This window comes from Megalops cyprinoides, chromosome 5, assembly GCF_013368585.1.
Source record: "Megalops cyprinoides isolate fMegCyp1 chromosome 5, fMegCyp1.pri, whole genome shotgun sequence".
NCBI lineage: Eukaryota > Metazoa > Chordata > Actinopteri > Elopiformes > Megalopidae > Megalops > Megalops cyprinoides.
The window spans coordinates 8,365,867-8,387,245 of NC_050587.1; the positions used below are offsets into that span (position 1 = coordinate 8,365,867).

The following is a 21,379-nucleotide window of genomic DNA, read 5'->3' on the forward strand; positions in this document are numbered from 1 at the left end:
GTTTCCACAGCGCCCACACAACACCAACTCCTGCACCTCCTAGCACAACTGAACAGTCTCATTCATAATTTACAAGCAGTCACTATGCACAACCCAGTCATTCAGATAACCATCACAGGCATTTCATTTCAGAGGGATCAATAAAACAGTCAAAGAAAATTAAGGGCAATCTGAACTGTTGTTAAAAAGAAGGATAATGGTGGGTTAAATCAAATCTTTAATGCAGATTGTGAATGATTTATATGTAACATTTGGTACTTTTGGTAAACCTACTTCATTGGATATAAAATGGTGGTTTCCCACCTAGTATAGGTTTTAAATAATTTATGAGTTTATTTATACTTGCCAACATTGCAGCATTATTCTCTAACTGAAAATGAGTTCACACAATGCCAATGCAGTCATGTATTATGTTTATTTTGCAAGACAAAAGTCCCTATCTAAGGTCACAGTTACATTTTATGCTCCCGAGAGTGGTATGTTTGTGGTAAGTGGTATGTTCAGTGTAATAGTTTATTGAGTACAACAGTAGCATCCCACTCATGACTGAAACCCAGGTCCAATCCAATTCCAACTGTTTCACACAGCTGCACAATGTCTCCCTGGAGTTAGGAAGAAATATTCTTGTGATTCACTATATTCTGTCCAGTTCAGTCTCATTCTGAAACTTTACCTGTGATCGGTATAAATGACATATTCCAATGCAATTCACTCCAAATTCCCCTAAATCAACCACACTTTAAAACTTACGTTTAGCAGTTATTATAACCAACAGCAGACCAGGGTAAAACCGACAAATTCTCAAGGAAGAGTACATCTCACACTGCCTTCCCTCCATCTCCTCTTCTAGTTCTGGCTTTGTAGTGCTCCTCTGGAAGGTTTCTCAAGCGCTCTGCTGCCTGTGAATCAAATAATATTTGGTGACAGAGAAGATGAAAAAACTGCAGAAGCAGCAGTGAGCCTCCACTTGCACAGCTAACTTGTGTGTCTGAGGGCTGGCGGCCCTGCCAATGCCACATGTTAAACTCATTTACTAGGGGCGTGCCAACTCATCAGAAAATACTAGTATCAGCACAGCTTTGGACAATTTTCCAACTGAGCAGTTCAAGGTTACTGGAAAACTCCTTACTCCCTTACATATTTTGTAATTGGATTTTAATTGCAAAGAACTGCTGCCAATCAAAACATGAAAACTGATGAGAGTACGTGTTGCAGCATCCACAGGGTTCGGGCAAGGAATATCAGCAGGAAATCAGTGGGAAAGCCCACGCAATGCATTGTGATTTTAAGTTTCAAAGCACAAGAATGACACGAATGATTTTGTCAGGTTAAGTTAGGCTATGGGTTAAATCCTATTGTTTTTCAGTGAAGGAATGGACCTTAATATTTGTTAAAACCGGTCTAATATCTAATTTATTCTGAATGTGCTCTACACATAGTATATGAAAGGTGAAAGCTGATTACATAAGTGATAAGTTTTTCAGGCAACAACGAGCCTATATTTGGTGTATGGGAAACACAACTATGCCACCAGTTAAAATGCACAATAACAGCTGCCTTCTGTCTCTGAGCGGACCACCCAACACTCACCTTGCAACTGTGAACAATGCGATATCAAGCCATGAGAGAAAGAGCATCTATGTGATACAATTTGCCCAGATACTTACCTGCTCAGGTGTGAGATCCCTCTGCTCCATTGCCAGCATCTCATACCCCACCATGAACTTGCGCACAGTGGCTGAGCGCAGTAGAGGGGGGTAGTAGTGGGCGTGGAGCTGCCAGTGGCCCATTTCCTCCTGGAGGTGGGGTCCCGTGGGTGCCCCTAAGGAAAGTAAGCATGCATTGTAATAACATATCATTATCACACATTCATGAGCAGGTGCTCTAATCGAATCCTAATACTTCTTACGTTTTTATGCTTTATAAGTACAAAATGTATTTTTACAGCAGCAGTTCAGCAGTTTGTGAGACAGTAACACTGTCAAACATGAAGTTCAAATATGTTACTCTAGTCACTTTGCCAAATATGTCCGCAAGCGGTATACCTCGACTGGACAAAGAGTCATGCCACATCCAGGGCTTCGTACAACGATAACCACTGTGTCTTTGTGGTCTCGATGTTCTTCCATCTATCCTCATTGACCTATTCATTTCAATGTACCGGCCATCTAATTATTTAATAAAATCAAATTGCTTTCAGACAGAAGGAAAGTGGTCTAATGTTTTTTTCATGATCTTTTTTACAAACGGGTCCTGCCTTACAAAGGGTCTGTGCCCATGGCCATGATCAGACAGTCCCCTAGCTTTCCACACAGAACACTGGGGTGAACACATTCTTGTCACAAGCTAAAATAAACCATAGGGCCAAATTACTAGAAAGAATAAGGTAGTTTCAGGTAGCAATTCATTCATTCTGGAATAGTGCCTGTTCGGTGTTGAGGAAGTAATGTGGGGAAAAAATTATTAGTTGTAAGTTGTAGTTGTCATATTGATACCAATGCTTCGAATGGCAGTAATTCTTCAAATGTGAAGAATTTTTGTTATAGATGTCTCTTACCATGCCATCCCATAGAGTATGGAAAGGACGTCTCAAACAGGTTGTCATATTTAGTCAGGAGTCTTTTCATTATGGATGCCAGATCTGCAAGAAAATAACAAACAAAAATTTAAACCAGGAAGAACTGATGTGAATTTACTCTAGCATGTGTTAGATTCAAATGTTTTGTAACCATGCAGTCATGAATGCACTCTGTAGAATGTTCTACCCATGACAGAAAGAAATTTGCCAATCCCTCAGTCTATGACACAGGCACAGCGATTTACACATAAGTGTAAATCGCTTCTGAGAGAGAAAGATTTGCACACAGGCAGTATTACACTCACAGTGTGTTATACCTCAACATTACCTAGGTGCAGTGTGATTATGTATCACATTCAAGTCTCAGATGTGGAAAACTGACAGAGTGCAAGATATTCTCCATGTGATGCAATGACACTAAGGTACTATAGCAGTGATATATGTCTGTGCTTTACTCGGCGTTGCTTGTAACTTCACTTAACCAATTTTTCAACTGCCAATTTTTATCAGAACATACAGAAAGGCCTGTGGCTATAGTTACATGGTAGCAATATCTGTAAATATGTATAGCCCTTTTTGACTGTTAAGGGAAATCACAGCAGAAGCATCAGATATGTTGGCCACATTTCTAGACCATATGTCTGAAGTGCCACAAAGAAACAACAGCAGTTGTTGTCATGGGTATAGCCATGTCTTGGTGTCTTACAGTACAGCTGTTCAGAAATCATGACTAGAATCCTAATACAACTGATCATGATCTCTTCCCTACTGCACATATCATTTCTTGCAGTGAAAACAATAATTTGAAGACATCATATTTCTATCAGTTATTATTGGTAGTATCCCAGTTCTGTACCAGACTTTACCCTTGGATGTGGCTTGAATATTGAAAGATGTTGTTCTCTTCAGATGGTACAAGGAAAAAAACAGGTTATGTGACAGAATGCAGGAAAGACTGTGTAGGTTTGCATTGGAACAGTGCTTGTCCAGTTTGTGTGAGATCACATCACGTAAACTGTGTAGTGTATCTTGGCTTCATATTGACATGCATTATTTGAGTGGCTTACCTTTGCCCTGTCTGCTGCCATGACAGAGCAATGCATTGTCACCATTATGTGATAATTAGCTGTTTGCCAAATGCAGTCAACAGTGAAGCTATTTAGCTAGCTAGTGAGCTCAGAGTTCATCAAGTTGTCATCATGCTGTAGGAAAAGTGGCTCTGTTGCTGGATATATGAAAGAACTGGCACTGAGGCCTTGAGTCTATATATGCAGTAGGTTCAGCCACGTCACTGAAGAGAGAGACCAGAGATGTTTGCCAGATACCAGACCTCAGTACACAGTGTTTTCATGTAATATGACTGAGGCATCATATTATGGTGAGTAGGGTGTGTGCAGCAGAGCTGGCAAGCTTATGCGTCAGCACAGAACCAAAGCCTGGCCTCCCACAATAAAGTGCAGTGCTGCACAAGGCCACTCTGCGGAATGAGGTAGAAAAGTCCAGCCAGAAGCTGTAACTGGGGACGTCACCCTGCCTGAGGGCATTTTCATCACTTAGGCTGAGTGCATCCTCTCTATTAGCATATATATGTCAATGAGCCAGAGTAGGTCACATGGACACATAAATAACTCTGAAAAGCACAGTGCACTTTAAACTGTGGTTCAGAATGACACTTGATGGATTCAAAAGTACTCTGGATACTCTCAAAAGTACTACAAGAAAATGTAGTTCTTTATTCAACAACCAAATTAACTTGTCACCTGCAATCTATGATACTAGTAAATGAGATAACTGCTTGAAATAAGTGAGATAACAGAAAAAATCTATCCCAACATCAAGCTGGCTCAGGTCTTCTGTCTCTTTTGACCGTCCCTTTCCTTTTCTACTAAATTAAACAAGGTAATCACCACAAGCAACATTTAAATAGGGCTCCATTATAGCAAAGGTCTTTCTTCTCTTTTTTTGCAGGAGTTGGTGTCCAACATCAGACAATGGTCGCTGAAGTGTCCCTCTTTTTGTGGCAGCACTCGTTTCAAGGCCAACCTAACAGTGACCTTTTGAATGAAGACTCACTTATCTCTATACTTTATATACTGTACAATTATGCTGCATAATATCTGAATAAGTTATAATAAGACATGTTCTGATGTCTTTTGTAGTAAGCCATCAGTATTAAAGACAAACTAATCCTTACCCTCTCTTTCCTTTGTGGTGAGGTCAGACAGTCGCAGCACATGCCTCCGAGGAAGTAAGAGTGTCTGGAAGGGCCAGGTGGCCCAGTATGGTACCACCACCAACCAGTGCTCATTCTCCACCACCACACGTTGCTGGTGAAAGAAGCAGAGGAAATCACATGTTACAGGACACAGACTGTTCTTGAGTCAACACACAACCATTGCTGCTTCCCCACCTCCATAGTTCCACACGGCCATTTCTATTCTTGATGGGAAAACCATTGAGGCTAAAGCCCTGATACACCAACAAGACAGCAAACCAGTAATTCCTGAGAGAAACACAGAGATAACAGTAAACAGAATATGTTGTGTCAAACAAAGGTAAAAATGAAATTGGGTGTTTCTCCAAATATCATGAATTTGATCTGAATTTTTCATACAAAATTCGCTTGTTTCTACCAACATTTTGATGAATCAGGTCCAGTAAGCATTATGGAGTACTTATGGAGTACAATTTAAAATGTTTACCATTTCGTCAAGTTTTTCCTCTCATTTTCAAATTACACCTCAGACACTTTTCACAAATATGTTAACTTCTGTCATGGTCTTAATGTGTAGATGACTGTCAAAATTTTTAATTTGTACTTACTAGGGCTGGGCGGTACAGCCTAAAATTTATATCATGGTATAATTTGAAGCAGGTACGGTAATGGTATATATCACGGTACATTCGTTTTTCTTAAAATTTGAATGTAAATGCTTCTGAAGGGGTAAAGCACTGGTATGGCAACTGCATGCCAGCTATTACTGTACTCTTAACTGTATTACTAGGACATATTTCACATAGTACAGAGGTATTTTAAGAACACTTATTGTGCAAAACTGCAATAATAAATAGAAAAAAATACAAAACCTTTTCTCAAGTAACTTTCATCTCTGAAAAACAATAAAATCAAGCTGCAAAAAGTGAAAATAAAAAATGACTCAGGGATTTAAGTTCTCCATCGCTACGACGGATTTCCATCAATTGGATTCCAGACAGGCCACGTATGAGATCAGTGTAGATCCGAAGGGAGATAAAAGCAAGGGGAGGGGGGTGTTACAGGTTACAGGACTTAGAAAATCGCGCTACCAGGTGATAGGTAGCTGATTTGTATAGGCATACAATCTACTTAGATGTTGGTAATTTTATATATACATATTATATATATTATATATATATATATGATAATATAGCCCCAAGGAGTATTGAATTGAATATTGAATTAATCACGTCTCGGCGGACGTGCGCACATTCAACTTTAGTCTACACACAAGCCGACGTTATATTATAAATATCTATTTTGGTGTTAAACGTGACAAAATACTCCAAAACCCCCAAATTATGAGAGTCTTAGTGTCCAGCAAACAATAGAAATAGTTCAAATACGAATAAAGTTAATCAAGATGGCAATCTAAGTTTATGACGAAGATGGAGTGAGAAGCCGCGGTTCAAAAAGGAGCAACCTGCAATCTCACCACTCCAACGAACGAAAAGAAAGCAATCCTTTTGCAACCACCCACATCTTCCAACCGAGAATAATCCACAAAAAAAGCTTATTCCAGCAGCTAAGAATCGTGACAGTTTGCAATTAGCTCAGCCCTAGATCAGCGCCATGTTCACCTGCATGCACACACATTTCCCCTCATCCCTAGCACTTGGCCTGTGAGGACGTCCGATCCATCTTTATTATACAATATAATCAACTGATAGCACACACAATGAATAGCATAATTTAAGAGTAATGACAAGAGAATAACACATTATTATTAAAAGAAAATAAGCAGATAGACTTTTAATGGGTGGCCATTATAGGGGGACATAGGGGTTCTGAAGGGTTTTGTCACATCATTATATGTAGGCTACATTTTGTGTGGTTAGGCTACTGCTTTGTGTTTGTGTGTGTGTGAGCGAGAGAGAATGGGTGCCTGCCTGACAGCAGCGCAAACTCACAGTGTCCCGTAGGCTATACAGCCGCCGGGCTCACGGTGTCCTGGACAACAATATTTTAATGCTTCAGAAAAGATTAGGCTAATCACTGTCAGGTCAGCACAGATTTGTATATGTAGATAAAGCTTAGTATCATGTCTTTTCATGATAGCTATATAGTCAAAATCCAAACCGTGGGGCCACTTCATACCAGTGTACTTTCTACACCACTTATACCGTCCACCCCTAGTACTTACCATATGCATTATCATGACAGCAGAGCTAATTTTTTTGATCAGACCAAGGTCTGATATGCAGTGACATACTAGAAAGCATTCAGTTTATTACAATGATCTCTGTACAATTTAAGACAAGCAGCACTTATGTAATGTTATCATATCACATTTATGTACATCTAAACATGGATCATATTGTAAATTACTAGAAGCAGGTATAAAATAAAGAGTCTGAACATGGGACTCAACACGTTAATGTACACAGGTGAATCTGAAAATTCCCAATGCTGCTACAGGACTGTACCTGTCTCTCAGTCTCCAGCCTGGCATACTGCACCAGCATGACCTCTCCATGCTCCTTGAAATACTCCCTCTGGAAACGGTCAGCAAGGCTTGGCTCATTGGGGAGGAAGTTGCTGGCCCATACCTAGAAGAGCACAGGAACAGAATGGAAATTTCTTTGATTGTCTCATACAATGCAATGCATACAATCTTAAGCAACGTATGGGAAATAAACAAGAACATCAAAATAAATTCTAATGTACAGAGTGGTAATTATTTTTTAAATAAAATAACCAATGGCTTGTTAATCATTTTAAAGCCATCATGCACCTTACTGGCTATGGTCAATATTCTTTACTAAATTATGACTAATAATTTGTGTGTGTGTGTGTGTCTTTGTGATCATTGTGGCTGTGTAGCTTTCAAAGCTGCCTTGCCAGTTAATATTAGTTTTGGCCTATTTCATTCTCCATAATCCTCAAGGTCTTAAAATTTTGGAAAGGTCTTAGACAATGGAATGCCCAATTTCTCAGCTACATTTCTTGCATTGTTTTGTGAGACTTTTGTAAGACTAAAGAAAGCAATGCTTTTCATTGATACAAAAGCACTGTTCTTTTTCTGTCATCTGTCATCCATGCTAGCATTTTTCCCTTTTTCCCAAGATATTTTACCCACTAGATGCTTTGGTAATTATCAGGAAATACCATATTCAAAACCAGATGCTTTTTTCCCCTTAAGCACCAGCATAAAAACTCACATTGGTCCATCATTCTTGCACCACAAAGGTCCCTAATGGGAGTTTACACAGCTGTTAATATGAAATTTATTTTAACTCAGATTTTCATAATTACAACTAATAGTGCCAATGAAAAAGTGCATCCAGATGATTAGAGACTGACCCTGGAAAATATTAATTCTGGAGCCATTCCATCTCAATCTATCAGCAAGCACATTCACCAGTTAAAATATATCATACAGTGTAAGACTTGTGGATGCAACAGAGGCAGCTGACATACCTGGCAGTGAGGGTGGGGGTTAGAACATCCCATCATGGCACCTTTATTCTCAAATATCTGAAAAACAGATGGAACTGAGTTTGTTTCCTGAGAGAGAACAGGGACCAACATACATCTATAGCTGTCCTTTGTAGAGGAAATGGCCTGTTTAGACACTAGAGCTTGAATATAGTTCAGGAAACAAGCAAAACCAAATTTCTCCTAAAATCTCATTTTTAACTCTTCCAAATATTCAATATTCTTTCAAATTCTCAAAGAATTTACTCATGGACTGTCCTTTTAAATAAAATGTCAAGATTAGATTGATAATAATAGTACAATATTTAGTTAAAAGTATAACCAAATTAAAACCATGGTCCAATCCAATGGCACTACCATGAAAAACAAAGAACATTATTTTAACTCATTCATATTCTTTTAGCTCATTCATAGTCTTAGAAATCTAATTAAATTGCATTTTGTACGTTTTGTTATGATAATATACAACAGTTACATAATTATATAACAATTGATCAATCACAGTGTGCTTGGCCACAATGTCTGGCTACTGTAGCTAACAAGCTAACCATGCTAGTTTGCTAGCATGTTGCTCTTCCACACACACAAGTTGTGTCAATAAACAGTCAATGTCAATAAAGAGAAATGTACATTTAATTGCAACGTATCAAAACAGTCAGAATATTTTAAGAGGAAACAAGCTTGCTAAACTGCTCACAAATGAGTGCAATAAACCCCAGGCTTGACTTTGGTAACTAATACAGCATTGTGATCCCGTATTCTAGCTTTGGTTGATGACGTTTTTAATGCAGTATAAATAAATAAATTCATGAATTTTAAAATTGTCATAATAGCAATAACCACCAAGTTACTTATACTTTTCTATTTATATGCTGACCATAAGGCTTTTGATTTAATTTTGATTATGTACAAGCTACTTCAAAGTGAGATGCTGCCATTGAGTCTAATGGTTTTAATAAGCAAGAGGCAGTCTTTCAGCTACTTTAGATTTAATTCCACTTCAGAATCACCTGCACCCAGGGGTAAGTGCGCCCCAGCTCCTCAATCAGCTCCGCCCATTTGTCAATCACTTTCCTGATCTCACCAAGCTCCATCAAGGGTAGAGTGACATCAGACCAGGGGTGGAAACACATTACCTTACTTAGAGACAAAAGGTGGTTAAGAGTCAGCACAGTGAAATACAAATGGCGAAAATAAAGTTATAACACCTGAGTGAAAGTGCAAGGGAAACATCAATATGACCATACTGAAAATTCAAGTTGAATAACACTTTGTTACCGAGAAAACATTTGAGGTCTGACTTTCAACATGGCACTAAAGGAAAAGACAACCGCAAGAGGGGTTTGGCCATTTACAACACAAAATAGCCAGCATTAGGCCATAAAAATGCTGACAGTTGCTGACAAATGCTGACAAAAAATTCCTTCCCTTTTCCCATGCACCAAACTTCCTCTTCATCTGTCTTTTTCTGGTATCATTCAGTTACTGAAATTTTACTCATTATTGTGCATGGTACAATGTTGGAAAAACACATCTTTCACACCTTTCTTCTCAAAAGACCTTTTGGTCTCTTCTTTTTAACATTAGCAGGTAGTAGCAGGTAGGAGTTGCCTGATTTATGTATTTTGTTAAAAACAATTTTGTAAAAAATGTATGTAAATTTTTGTACAGCAGTGGCCAACTTATTTGTAGGTATTTTTGGAATTAAGTTATTCTGCAGGAGAATAATTTATTTGAATTCACACCAAATTTCATTTTCAGTCTTACTGTCCAGAAGAGTTACCCAGACGAAGCTGATAAGATTTATTTTCTTGCCATGTTAAAATTATTTTGCCTAAAATTGAAAACCTTAGATTTCGATGACGTAGCTTTGACTTTCCAATATACTTCACTTGTGACTATGTGGCACCACTACATCATCCTACAAAGAGGTTTCCACATAGATGACTCCCAAATGGCTGGCTTCATACCGCTGCTCCACTCATGGACCTCACCTCGATGTGGTCTCCATCCACCCACAAGGTCAGCAGCCAAATAGACCTTGTCTTCATGGAGAGCTATGCCACCTCCAGCTTCACGGTGTCTCCCCTAACTTTTTTCTGTCTCTCTTTCATAACTGCAACCCCTACACATCTTCCTTCTCTTTCTGGTATAATTTATGCTTCCTGTCTCCTGCCACTTTTTCTTACTCAGTTGTAAGAATAGAAAAAAGTTGTAAGAAAATAATAATTAAAAAAAAATCCATTTCTGATTTTCAGGTCTTGTTGGGAGGCAAGAGGTCCTACCAGCTATGGTGTTGCTCTGATTCTGCCAGAAAAATGTCCTACATGCTTGACTCCAGCAATACTGCTCATTTCCCCCCCTATGCAACACTACTTTTGGATGTGGCAACTGTATACTAGGCTCAACAAAAATATTGTGCAGGAGTGCTAAAGGGCACTGCTCAACCGACGTCAACCAAGCAACTTGCAGGTAATTGATGAATTGCGGGGCGCCTAGGAGTGGGGACATGGGGAGACCTTGACCAACCTATCCCTAGAGGAATGAAACCATTTTGATACCATTCATAAAATCGGCTGAAAAAGTGTATTACTGTTGTACTAATACTAAATGGTCATACTAATGGCAATCAACAGTATGGCTGTGCAGCTGATTGGTCTGAAATTTGCTGCAGTAGTGGGTGAGATTGTTGGCAGACAGATTATTATTTGAGCTCAAACAGTAAGGCAAATTTAGTGGAGAAGCCAAAAAAAATCATTAATAAAGTTCATCCTTTGTTAGCTAGCTATATTTTTTATTAATTCAGTTTTATGCCATAAATACACTAGTTACCACACATTAAAGAGCAGACAAGAAAATAAACTCAGCATCATGCAGCATCAGGAAAATAAGCAAACAGCATTACAGGGACTGACTGACTGACTGAATGGATTTTCATACCGATTTCACACACATGCATTTGGCTCCTCTCTGGAATAACAAATAAGTGAAATAAGTGGTATAAGTTTAATTAGCTAGCTTTTTAACTGAATGAATTGTCATGTCCATGCTAAAAATATCCCGCTGGCCATTATTTATTTCTGTCACTTAAAATTTGTCAACGGAAAATTCACACACAGCTATGGTAGATAACTGCTGCTGAATTTTGGCTGACTAACTGGCTATCAACGTGGTTTCAGGAGAAATCAGATTTTGTTGGAATCAAAGAGAAAGAGAATGTAGTCTAAAACTTTGGAAATCTAGCAAGCTAGTTGTTGTTGTCTACATCTGGCTACCAAACTTGCACTGAATTTTGTGTGTATAACTAGCCATGTTCTACGTAGCAAGCTTGGTATCCATTTTGCTCTGTACTGCTTAACTAATTGATTTCAATGAAAATACCACAAAAAGTTTCACATACATAATAGCTATGGAAGGACCTGATACCTGTGCATCTGGAGACCAGTCAACATGGTTGAGGCAGTGCTTGTAAAACATGAATGAATGTCAGATATCACACCGCCAGAGGTCTTCAAAGTATTGATGTATAATGTGGTCAATGCAGTAATACAAGTGCAACAAATAAGCAAATTAACATTAAAAAAAAAAAATTCTCACCAAACCCCTCTGGCTGCTTTTGTCTGAAAAAGAGGATGGTTATCGGCACCTGTAAAAAGGAATGAGGAATGGATGAGTAAAGATCAGATTTAATCTGCACTTTTTAAAAACACTTGAGTATCATTCCACAGCACAGTTGGTAACATAAAGAGTCCTGCTCCAGGTCACTCCTTTTCCTCTGATGAATCAGATTATATTGATATATTAAAACATTAGTGACAACCACAGTACTACTGCAGTTTGAAGTACAAGCCTTTCTGGATTCTGCTCAATTCTCCCTGAATTACTAGCAGCCTAAATGTGGACTTTCATGAGTACCGATCACTTTTTTGTGCACATCACTATGCAGAGTTTAATTTCTGGTATTCTAGCTTATTTTACACATGTGGATATCTCTTAAAACAGGTTGTGTAATGCTGTGCGGCCTGAATTCAGAGTTCAGTTACAGCCACTTGTCCTCATTGCAGAAACCAACTGCGAGGCACTCAAAATTTTAATTATAAAAGCAGAGTAGGTCATTCTGATTATTTAAATCACACAAAGCCAATTCTCAAGCACACTGGGGTGTTTAACATCTCCATGATAGTCCATGCTACTATTATTCTGGATACGAAAACGTCAGGATATATAGTAGAACTGAACAACAATGAAGACAGACACGCATGTGGTCATTTTCACCTTTGTTTTTTCATATTCCTTCCATGCAGATTTTGAAGAGATTGAGAAATCAGAGCAACTGAAATTTCAGGGTGATGTGGGATGCCAGACAAATTTCACCAGTGGGGATGACAATGAATAATCAATAAATCAATGAATCAATTCATATAAAAGTGACGGCTAATTCCGTAGAATAAATTATTAAAGGGGGAGGATCACCTATGACCCACCAGGATCTGGGGCATCTGGCTGGAGAGCAGGGAAGTCATTATCAAATAGGAAGGTGCTGTCATAGTCTGGGTTCACCTGGAACAAACATAAAACATGATTCTTAAGACAGAAAAAAGTGTGTTAAATGTTGAACTCTTAGATTCCACTGTTTCAAGCAGTGTTCTTACATGAGTGATATCAAAAAAAAGAACAGATGGACACACTGTTAACTGTTACAGCATAATGCTTAACCTAACCAAACAGAGCAGTATCAAAATATTCTTGAATTTGTGAGTTATTCATCTGGACACAGCTTCATTTTTTTACTGACTGTGACAAGCATATTTTCAGCTATCATCTGGACCAGCAATCAGCAAAGACCTCTCTCCATTTGTCAGGCCTAAATCATCAACATGCCTAAGGATGTCTTACCTCCCTGTTGGCCCTCTGATTCCCAGGACAGAGTGGATTAGTGGGGTCATATCGAGGAACATTATCCTCTGTCTGTTTCTCCACCTGCCCTTTCCAAGGCCGCTTCATACGATGGGCTGACACCAGGACCCAGGAGCCACGGAGAGGGTTATAACGTAAGTGCTGATGTTCTGACACGGGAAAAGACACAGAGAATGAATTAGTATTCTGAAATGTACACATGGTATATACAGAGACTAATGGCCACACAGATATGAATGTGACGGTGTCATACCTTCAACCTTAGCCCAGTGTTTAACTGCTATAGGGCTGCCAAACTAATGTTAAGACTGGACTGTGGTTGAGCAAGCAATTTGAGCCTCTACTGACAATGAAAAGATGGAGGAGAGATCTGAGGTAGGTAATACTTTTGAAAATAAACTACTGAGTCTTTGAATCTACTCTGGTTCTAAAATGGTATCATTTATGTTTTTTGAGAATACTGACAGTTTCCACCTGGTGCCCAAAAAAGTAAGTGGTCACAAACCATACCAGTCTTGGCCTCCTTATACTGGATGCCTGTGGTGTTAAGATTAGACTTTAAGATTTTATCAATCACTTTTAAAGCGTTACATGGTTTAGTCCTTGACTATTTAGTCAAATTCTGCTGCCTTACACATGGAGCTCTTTGGTCAGCATTCAAGATTCTCCACTCAGTCCACTCCAGCTGGCTGAATGCCAAATGTTTCAAAATACAACCTACAGAATACATTATCTGATATATTAGAAAGGCCTAGTCTTTATCCAGTTTTAAATCAATTTTTTCACATCAGGACCAACCTAGACTAGATTTGGTATTGACCAGCATTGGTACATTACTATGCCATTTTGCAATCCAGGTATGAACAGTTTTATACACTTTGAAGGCAAAAAAACAATGTGTATTGGCACTTCAGTGCATCAACCATGATTGGAATATTTGTTTAATGTTTTATCATCTAGAACATCAATATTTATGGGCATTTCATCCAGAAAATAAACAGATAGATAGATAGATAAATAGATAGATAGACAGATAGAAAGAAAGAAATTAATTAATCCAAAAAGTAAATAATCAGATTCATAAATCAGATTGATTCAGGGCTTGGTTAATATATGTATTGATGTTCCTCAGTACAGGAAGTCAATGATTAATGTTTCTGCTGTCACTGTTGATCTATTAGTACCAATGTTTCAATGTACTTCATCAACATTTTGAATGAAGCTTAGTTTTTTCCTTTTCTTACCTGTTACTTGGGCTGAGATTTGGTGACATTTTTGTGCAGAAGTTAATGAAAACTTCCTGCTTAAAAAATGTAGCTGCCAAATTCACAGTCAATTGGTCACTTGCTACAGGTGCCATATTGCAATTTGTGGGGGGATTTTGTTGTACGTATAATTAAACTAAGAATCACCCATGATTCCAATAAAGAGCAGCGTTCAGCTAACAGCCCCAAGCTAAGTAAGTAAGAGGTCAGGCGGAATGAAAAGCAGCAGGACAGGGATGGGAAAACACTGCCATAAATTAGGGGGCCAAGGAGGGTTTGCTCTAATGGAGGCTTTACACCTATTTCAAACTCACTGGTAATTATTTGACAGATATTTTCATGTGACTGCTTTAAACAATAAGAGGAAATGTGTGAACATTCAATGAAAATCATGAGTTGATTTCAAAACCACGTTTAATCCTTTCTAATGCTTAGTGTCTTCACAATTTCGGCAAAAGCATCATGTGATGTAAAACAGAACCTTTCTTCCTTTACATATTCCACACACTGTCATGTATACATAACATTTAACACTGATATCATACATCATACCTGCAAGTAAGTTAGTAAGTAAGTCAAAATAACTTAAAAATGGACCAGTCACTATTTCTTGATTCATGCGACAAAAGTCAGTCTTTGCAATTAACATAATTTTGTGCTTTCCATTTTTGTTATGATGTTACTTTTCAGCCATCATAAGCAAATATCTGTAATGATTTCACGAATACCAGTAAAGAAACTGAGAATCACGGGTGATGCCGCACGCAACACTACACGGGGAAAGGCAAATTGGCAAAAAGGAAGGCAAAAAGGAATACATGGGGACTGGATTTTGTGTACAGTGAGTCTGTATGCTTGAACAGCTGCATCTTTTCTATGTTGTACCAAATATTGCTCACTTTCTCCCCTGATCCAGGCAGCAAGAAATGCACATTTTTCATGTTTGAGACATAAATCTGTCACTGCTCAAAAGGCTATAACTACATTTTCAACCAATGAAAAGCTGGTGAAATTCACAGCAACACACTCAACCTGACGCTCCACGTTGATGCCAGGGTCTTAGACTGTGCATTGCTGGTGGCCAGCTGGCCATGAAAAATGCGATCAAACATGTTCCTGTCACGGGTTAGGCGTGATTTACCGGAACGTCACCAGCTAGTTATCTACCTACCCCAGCTTGCTAGGGTTTAATACAGTCGTTTTGCCCGATTACACTAGCTGTGAACATGATTCCCTAGCTAAACAATCAATGCTTATGTTATAGTTGCCAGTCAGGTAACTACTAAACTCAGAGCGAAAAGTTGACAAGATATCTAACTTAGAAAGCTACGGAACGTAGCTTCCCAGCTAGCATCAGCAAGAAGGCAAACAACTTTGTCAATAGTTAAAGACTGATTTACTCTAAAAAAGAAGAAAAAAAGGAATAATAACGTGGACCAGCGTTACCTCCAGGATCAAAAGTAAGTTGCTTCTGTTCATCCATTGTCGTCTGAAGTAATACTGAAAAATAACGGCAGCCCCCCCGCGAATAACTCCTGACTTCGTGCTTCCCGGAGACTCTGCCGGAGTTTGTTTGCTATGGTTCCCCGCCCACTTTCATACATTCACTCGGGATCAACCTACCAGCGTCAAGCCACTAAGAACAACGAGTACTTCCGAGTCACGACTTTTAGCGAAATATGTCAAAATAAAAGTTTCCATCTGCACGAGACCGGCGTCCCAGGAGTATTTCCACAGTGCGACTGTTCGCGAGGTACGTCAAAATAAAAGCACTCATTTGCTTCTGACAAACATGATAGTAAACGCTTCAAATGTCATATGTATCTTCTACAATATACAGGGACTGTTTAGAATATTTCTATTTCTATTGGGAAACAGGCACTACTCAAGGCATATGGCACACACATATTGGGCTGTAAAGGAAGAATCAAATCAAAACAAAACAAAAGTGGGGGGGGGGGGGGGGGGTGTAAATGTACTTATGAAGACCCCCTCTAGCCAAAACAAGTGAGTCTGAAGTAACAGCTTTGTCTTACACAGTGTTACTGGGTGTCTACTGTAGCCCAAATGGCGGCATAGGTGTCATTGTGCACATGGTTTGGCACACACATACCAGCCTGCAGGAGGAATCCCACTCCGGCATGACATGACTACGCAATCTGGATGTGATGCCACTGGAAGGGAGACTAAGGTTACAGTAAATAATAAAATAATAAAATAAAAGTAAATAATAAAATAAAAGTGTATGTGATTCTATTAAATTACAATATAATATCTAAGCCATGTCTCAAACCCTGTTATATTTATATATAGGAGCACAAAGAATATAGTAGGACAGTTGTTGAATGCAATAAGGCACACAGAAATGGATTTACTTAACAACAATAGATTACATTATTTTACACTGGCATATAATGTCAGTTATGCATTACATTGGCATGCAATGTAATAATGTAATGTAATGTAATGTATTACCAGCACAGATGAATAGTGACAGATCTGTAGTCTCTAGGGAATGATGACAGGCTTTAATAGTGAATTGATCCCTTTAATTAGAATTGACTTCCCTCTTAGAGACTTCAAGTCTTTAAGATCACGTGACATGAATTTAACTGATACCTGTATCAAAGATTGCAAAAGTGGCATCTTAAGACACTTACACACTAATCGTAATACCAACCTACTAGACAGAATATATGTAACTATTTTACCCGCACAAATTTCTTCTACTGAATTTCAAGGAAATCTCCAGCATTGGTGACAGTTTGACAATTGTTCCTAAACATTGACAATATAACCAAAACAGTATCAGATATTTTCAGTAAAAAACTACTTACTTACCATAAGGTATGATTGTAGCACACTACACTTAAAACTAAACATACTAGTTATGTGTCCACTTTAATTGATCTATTTTGTACTTTGTTGCATGTGTATCAGAATGATGTGCTTGCTTCAGTTACTGTGTAGTCATTAAATAAGCTATGGTTCTGTCATCCAGAGTCAGGATCAGGGTTTCCACCTGTTCATTATTAATAATTATTAATAAATATTCATTTTAAAATATTAATTTTTACTTACTCACTTTGCAAATTGATTGCAGAAGTGCATTCTGCTTTGTCAGTTGATGCCCCTGGCTTCTTCAAGAACTCTAGTGCTTTCACACAAGCACTGAAAAACAAAGTAATGGTCTTCAAATTGCAGACACAAAAAGTAAAATTCATTGCAACCTTAAAGTAAATTAAAGCTAGTGTTAAATGGAGATGTGTCTACTTTAAAAAAAAACTATGAAATATTCATAAATTATATCAATAGCTAGCTACATTGCGACTGCAACATGAGATACAAAACACTGTTAGTGAACTAGGGTTACTGATAATGATTTAGTTGGCTAACCTGTTAATTACTAAATTAACTAAAATATCATAAATCCACTTTATTATCTAACCACAGTAAAATCAGGAAGCTTATTCAACAGAATTTACCAAACACAATAAAGTCTGCTGGTGTGGGTGTGTCACCTCTTCAAACAATTGGATGTCGACTGTGTCAAGAATTCAAGAATTCACTTTGATCATTATGATGAAATTCTGTAATGACACTTCTTGTACATATTCTCTCAGTTTGTACAGTACATGTATCCTTGTTCTTGCTTGCGTGTCAACTTTTTGTATTAGTTTTTTTTTTTTGCTTGTGTGTCACCCTTGTGTAGGCCTGTTTTTGTTTACAGAATTTGCTAAATTATAGAGTTGCTTTACAAAATTGAAGACACACGAGACTTCCTCTTCTAGTCACTCCAGATGCAGTAGTCAGCCAATTCCCTATCCCTATCCCTATTCCCATCAGCAGAGTTTGAGCAACCAAGAAATATCATAGCCTGACAGAAGCATGGCTATAAACTGTGGCTGGTAAATTCTTCAAACCTCCACCCCCAGCATTTCCTGAGACAGTGACTCTGAATGATAACATTACAAACTTAAAAATGCTAGTTAAAGGTAAATAGAAATTATTTAAAAAAATTATTTATGCTAGCATAAATAACATCCATCTCTGGCAATTGGAAGTCCTTAAAAATAATTATTTCAATGCACAGAGACTTAAAATTGAGTGGGTCTGTAATTTTCCATAGTCCCACTGCAACTTTCATAGATGGCAAAAACCAGCACGCTCATGTCCTTAAATCACTGACTGGCTGTCTGGTGTGCATCCAACAATGCAGGCTATACAGATAATTGGAACAAGGCCTCCCTGGGAGAGGCCTGGCCTGGGGAGAGACAGACTCCACCTGAGCTGGAGAGGTTCTCATATCCTATTCAAAAAAGCCTAGTGGTCTCTCTGGCCATTGTTTCCCCTTTTCCCCTTTATGCAACCCTATTTTTGGAATCAGCAGTTGTACACAAGGCTGGTCCCACTGCGACAGCTTCTGCACTCATGCTGGAGCAAAGAAGCCAGTGGATGTTTTTTCCACACAAGTCACACAGTCCACTGTAATGGAGTGGGTGCTCATTGGAGGTAGGCATTAAAAACCATGACATAGGTGGAGTATTTATTTATTTTTAATCCAGAACAAATAACAGGTGATAATGTCTTCAATATTTTGCTCCCATTGAACAAAATGAACCAGAGAGACTGATGTTTCAACTTTCCATTGCCCTTGTACTGACTGTTTGTTGAGAATAACACTGTTAAGATAATCTAATTACAGAGATCACGTCTTCAACATGGCTTTGCTACAACTGTATTTAAACAACAAATCGGTTTCACAGTTGGACAACTGGAATGGATTTCTGCTGAAGAAACTACCAGTAAGCACATACTAGCCAACCAAGCACTGTTGCTAATGCATGTCTGATACTGCCAAGTAACTGCACTTTTGCTAAGGGAGAATGGCCTAAACATGTAATTGTTTTTCCAGTGCTGCAAGAGCCTTGGCTAACATGATCCTCAGTCCTCTCAGATAGGGGCACAATAGATGGAACTGCTTTTCATTTAGTTCTGATCATCTAGATTATTAGAGTATTCTGAATGTTAGGTTGGAAAGCACATATTTATTGTTATGCGGCGAGCAACATATGATTTATATAAAGTGACCAGCGGAAGTTCTGATGAAGACAAGGACCACTGTACAGTTAAACTGTTGAACACTATAATTAAATAAAATGAAAAATAAAAACACGTACAAGTTGATAACATTTATTTCACATAAGTAGAACAAAGAGTTACAAAACAGCTTATTCATTATATGGTCGTACACAAAAGCACAATATACAATTTTAATTTAACTGGGGCTCATTTTCTGTTCTAGTGATGCAAATGAAAGTAACAAAGTTAAAGGTAGACGCCACAGATCAACTCATCACATGGAGCTCAAGAATTGCCCATAACATTCATTTACATGAGTACCCTAAAGTGTGAAACACAAGACAACTGGGGGATTTGGGGTATCAGCTGCAGCATTTCCTTGCTGTATATAAACTATTAAATAATATGATTCAGGCCTATATATTCACACTGGGTCTGCTTATAAAAATACTACTTTTCATTCAACCAAAATGACCAAACAAGAAGAAATGAAATGACATGCCTTTTTCTTTAAATTCCAAAATATTGATTCATTATCCAATGCCGAGCTCAAATTCTCAATTTGATTAAATTGTTTTCAAACACACATTTTTACATTTTCCTTGCATGTGTCCTGTCTGTGAACTTAACATGAACTTAACAAAATGGCAGCCATTTTTGTTTCCTGTCCTGTGGCTTTGAAAACAGTATTGCAAAAAAAAAAAATGAGGCCACAGGTAATAAATGCAGTAACTTTCCCTGATTTTGCCTGGTCCTGTACAATCACAGGAAGTGACCGTGATGGTTTTCAGGAATCCTCATTCCGGAGCTCTTGATGACCCATCACAACTGAGCATACAGATAAATGTTAATCTCTTCTTTCCTTTGTAGCTTCTCTCTGTACTCTGTTGACTCATCACTGTTACACTGCCATAACCACCCTAACTAAATAACAGCCTTAACTACGCTTCCCACAATACCACATTACACCAAACCAACTTTGCTTACAAGCCAGAACTAGTCTCACAGTTCTTCAGCTAAAAACAGACCAACTGTATAATCAACTACTCACCTCACCATGACAACCTCTGCACCCATATAAGCACCCTGAGGCGAGATGAATGCAATTCTCCAATGCATTGCATCTTTTGCATTGCACATAACAGTACACTGCAGTGGAATGTGTGCTCACTGGAGTGCAGGCACTACTCCACTGACATCACCTCAGCAGCTCATGGAGACCTGATGGGTTGCAGAGTTCCTGACAGTGGTGAGACAAGGGGACCCTGGGCCAACCAACCCATCCCAATCCCCAGTGGAAAAAAGCCAATTTCTTCCACCACTGTGGGCTCTCGGTCACTGCCCGCTCAATACACAGCCGGGATTGAACATATGCTGTAGAGCTGAGCATGCACTGAAGGAGAGCACTTAACCACAGACCTTCTCAGGATCCCAGAAATGTCACGACCTTTACCTTGTTAATTTGCGCAAACATAATTTATAGATATTGAAAATGCATGTCTTGTGTCATGAAACGGTGCTTACTTCATCTGGATTCAAAATGAATTCAACAGGAAAGCATACATTTGCAGCAAACGAAGCACAAACACTTACAGTATTTTGCAATCTTTAGCATCAATTCAAAGTTTTTTAGTCACAACTGCAACAGCATTTTCACTTAAATGAAACAACACTGAATGACAAGGACGTCTTTCAGGAAATGTAGTTCTGTCAAAGTCTTGTATAAAAAAGACTATTACCAACACATTTAAATTGATATTCATGTTCAATTCATAAATTCAAGAAAATTCTGATAAACATTCATTTTTAATCTATTTTTAATGTAATTTCATGTTCTGTTCC

At 38.4% G+C, this 21,379-nt stretch overlaps 1 protein-coding gene across 1 annotated transcript; it reads right to left on the reverse strand.

Moving 5' to 3' along the window:
• Window positions 1-403: 403 nt before the first annotated feature.
• galt (galactose-1-phosphate uridylyltransferase) lies at window positions 404-16,007 on the reverse strand. Its single transcript, XM_036529453.1, has 11 exons — window positions 15,902-16,007; window positions 13,170-13,339; window positions 12,758-12,833; window positions 11,871-11,919; window positions 9,284-9,413; window positions 8,256-8,312; window positions 7,262-7,384; window positions 4,773-4,905; window positions 2,558-2,641; window positions 1,668-1,822; window positions 404-899 (listed from the first exon to the last, which is right to left on the reverse strand). Exons 1-11 carry the CDS (start codon window positions 15,936-15,938, stop codon window positions 819-821), a joined length of 1,095 nt encoding a protein of 364 aa, XP_036385346.1. The 5' UTR covers window positions 15,939-16,007; the 3' UTR covers window positions 404-818.
• Window positions 16,008-21,379: the final 5,372 nt, after the last annotated feature.